Raw genomic sequence first — 4,087 nt, 5'->3', positions numbered from 1 at the left:
CGAATAAAAGTGATTACCAGCCGTAGCATCCCAAAATCTTACCGAACCATCTGCATGTCTGTTGAAGATTAATAATAATAATAATAAAAACAATAATAAAAATAAATAGTAATAATAATAATACCCCACCCAGTTATGATGATCTCTGAGTAGCTGAAGAGGGCAGAGCCCCACTTCCCACCCTTAATGGGCCACTCCTGATTGGGTGAATGAACAAATGAATGAATGAATGAATGAATGAATGAATGAATGAATGAATGAATGAATGAATGAATGAATGAAGGGATGGATTAACGAACGAACAAACAAACGAACGAATGAATGAATAAATGAATGAATGGATGGATGAATGAATGAGCAAATGAATGAATGAAAAATGAATGAGCAAATGAAAAAATGAATGAATGTATGAATGGACAAACATACAGGTGAACAAACGAATGAACAAACGAGCAGACGTTTAGAAATAAATGAAATAAAAGAATAAATACATGCATAAATAAATAATAAAATGAACGAATGAACGAACAACACCCTCACAAAAACTTTCTCTCTCTCTCTCTCTCTCACTGTAACAAACACCAACCACACCCTCACAAAAACTCACTCTCTCGCTGAACCTCTTCCTCTGCGCCATCTTACTTCCGGCATTGTAGATGGCGGGAATGACATCACTGGAGCAGTCGGACAGGTAATGACAGCAGGTCACCGGCTGTTCGTGTATGTCCATAGGGTAGGCAGGCTCGAATGGCTGGAGGCTTGGAAGTTTCAAAGTTTTTTTTTTATACTTTTCTCTAAATAAACTTGTTCATTCATTCAGTCGTTCGTTCGTTTATTCATGCACTCAATCAGTTTTCTTTTTTCATTCGTTTGTTCGTTCGTTCATAAATTTATTTGTTCTTTCAGTCACTAATTCATTTCAACCATTCGTTCGATTATTCATTCGTTCATCCGCCTGTCCATCTATCTATCTATTCATTCGTTCGTTCATTCATTCATTCATTCGTTCGTTCATTCATTCATCCAACCTACTTCTCATCCAGTAGATCGACGACGACAAGTTCATCTCTCATCAAGATCACCAGGGCAGTTGGGTCCTGGACGGCTGGATGAATGAACGAATGGATAGACGAATGAACGAATGGATGAATGATTGGATAGATGAATGAATGCCATTAAACAACCAAACCACTAAACTATCAAACCAACCATTAAAATAATGGGTGGAATGAATGTATGAATGAATGAATGAATGAACGAACAAATAAATGGATGAATGAATGATGGAATGATCGTAATAAATAAAAATCGACCAAACCAACCCATCACTCATTAAGCCACCAAACTAACAAGCCAACCATTAAGATAAGGGGTGAAATGTATGTATGATTGAATGAATGAATGAGTGATTGAATGAAGGGAAAAACAAATGAATAAATGAATGAATGGATGATGGAATGAGCGGAATAACCCATCACTCATTAAGCCACCAAACTATCACGCCAACCATTAAGATAAGGGGTGGAGCTTATGGTCAAAAAATCAATAACGGGGAAATCCAACTGGAAAGTCGTGACCTGATTGGTCGATTTAATTACGGTCATGCTCGGGGCTGAAACGGCGCCATCCACCTTCACCCCTCCGATGAATATTATGACGGGCTCACTGTGAATGATTGTTATTAATTTGTCTCTATTGCCATCGCCTGGTATGATTGTTTGGTGGCTGAACATTGATAATAAAAACAAATTATTCTTCCTTATAATAAATAATAATAATAATAAATAATAATAATTAAAAAAATAATATTTTTTATCATTATTATAACCAAATTTTTTAAAAAGAGTTATCAAATGTTAATAGGACGAGCAAAATTAATCATTCAGAGCAAAATCAATCGATCGATCGATCGATCAATCAATCAATCAATCAATCAATCAATCAATCAATCAATCAATCAATCAATCAATCAATCAATCAATCAATCAATCAATCAATCAATCAATCAATCAATCAATCAATCAATCAATCAATCAATCAATCAATCAATCAATCAAACAATCAACCAACCAACCAATCAATCAATCAATCAATTAATCGATCAATCTCCGTTTAGCGTCCACAAAACATCAAAGAGACAAAAGAAAGTTTTAAAGTTAACATTGATAGATAAGGTTATCTTTTTCATTTTTGGTTTAAAGATTCTAGAAATTTTTCTGAATTATAAGTGAGAAGTTGAATTCGATGGATGTTTTAAATTTAATATTGATAAATAAGGTTCGTCTAATTCATCCAATAAAATTAGTTATGGCCTATTTTGGTTCTAGTTGTTGATGACGATGTTGTTGTTGATGATGACGATGATGATGATGACGATGATGAGGATGATGATGATGATGATCCAACCTATTTTTAACACTCTTCCATTCAACCTTTGTGATTGGCTGGCATCTATCTGCAGCTGACGTCAACTTACCTACAAATTACCAAAGACACAAAATAAAAACATATTATTATAAACAAATATAAATAAATAAATACAATTAAAAATATAATTTATATAGATATAATTTATATAAATATAATTTATATAAATATAATTTATATAAATATAATTATAACCTTGAAATAAATATTACAACTTTAACTACGATTTCATATAACTATACTTACAATTAAACACGCAATTAAAAACTCATTTAAGCGGGCCTAATTGAAACCACGAAAATTGTAATTACACTAGCAAATTATAACCATAATTATAACAATAATTATGAATAAAACCATAATTATAACTATAATTATAAGTACAGTTTAAAACAATCAAAATCGTAATTACACTAGCAAATTATAACCATAATTATAACAATAATTATGAATAAAACCATAATTATAACCATAATTATAACTACAATTATGAATGAAACCATAATTATAACCATAATTATAAGTACAGTTTAAAACCACGAAAATTTTAATTACACTTGCAATTATAACTATAATTATGAATAAAACCATAATTATAATTATAATTATGAATAAAACCATAATTATAACCATAATTATGAATAAAACCATAATTATAACCATAATTATAGGTACCGTTATTACAAGGGAACCAGGTCTTCTCAGGTTGGTTGGGATTCTTGTAGGACCAAGTCGATAGCGAGCCATCCAAGTGGCTGCAAATGAAAATTTTCCCCTCGCTGTGCCAGCATACGCTGGTCACCTGAGTGAGTGAATGAATGTGTGAATGGATGTGTGGATGGATAATGAATGAATGAATGTGTGAATGGATGGATGGATAAATGAATGAATAATGAATGAATGAATGAATGAATGAATGAATGAATGAATGTGTGAATGAATGTGTGAATGGATGGATAAATGAATGAATGAATGTGTGAATGAATGATGTGTGAATGAATGAATGTGTGAATGGGTGAATGAATTAATGAATGAATGTGTGTATAAATGAATGAATGTGAACATGAATGTATGAACGAATGAATGTGAAAATGAATGAATGAATGTGTGAATGTGCGTACGAGTAAATGAATGTGTGAATGAATGTCACCACCAACCCCGGTAGCTTTATAATGATGTTCAACTGCCCTCTTGTTGAAATCCCACAAAACCAGACTGCCCAGTTCGTATAAGATGAGAAGCTGATTATTATTATTATTATTATTATCGATATTATTATTATTATTATCATTATTATCATCACCTTATTTTGATCGTTAGGACAGTCAGTGATCTGTTTGACGTAGCCAGGATGGTTCTTTTGGTAACTGAAGGAAGGGGCACAAAAAAAATGAATGAATGAATGAATGAATGAGCGGATGAATTAATAAATGAATAAAGGAGTGAATGAATGAATAAATGGATGAATTAATAAATGAATGAATGAATGAAGGAATGAGTGGATGAATTAATAAATGAATGAATGAATGAATGAGTGAGTGAGTGAGTGAATGAGTGAAGAGTCTTTCTTTCTTTCGTCTTTCTCTCTCTCTCTTTCTCTCTCTCTCTTTCTCTCTCTCTCTCTCTCTCTCTCTCTCTCTCTCTCTCTCTCTCTCTCTCT

At 32.3% G+C, this 4,087-nt stretch overlaps 1 protein-coding gene across 1 annotated transcript in view; it reads right to left on the bottom strand.

The window, feature by feature from the left end:
• The window catches only part of HELRODRAFT_182982 (hypothetical protein), a gene marked incomplete at both ends in the record, with an annotated part of 9,018 nt that extends 8,288 nt beyond the window's left edge, over positions 1 to 730 (bottom strand). Inside the window, one exon of the mRNA XM_009033700.1 lies at positions 608 to 730. Coding sequence (XP_009031948.1) covers positions 608 to 730 — 123 coding nt within the window. The remainder of the gene's footprint in view (positions 1 to 607) is intronic.
• Positions 731 to 4,087: the final 3,357 nt, after the last annotated feature.

The sequence above is a fragment of the Helobdella robusta genome, assembly GCF_000326865.2.
Source record: "Helobdella robusta unplaced genomic scaffold HELROscaffold_96, whole genome shotgun sequence".
Taxonomy (NCBI): domain Eukaryota; kingdom Metazoa; phylum Annelida; class Clitellata; order Rhynchobdellida; family Glossiphoniidae; genus Helobdella; species Helobdella robusta.
This window is presented reverse-complemented; position numbering and strand designations above follow the sequence as displayed.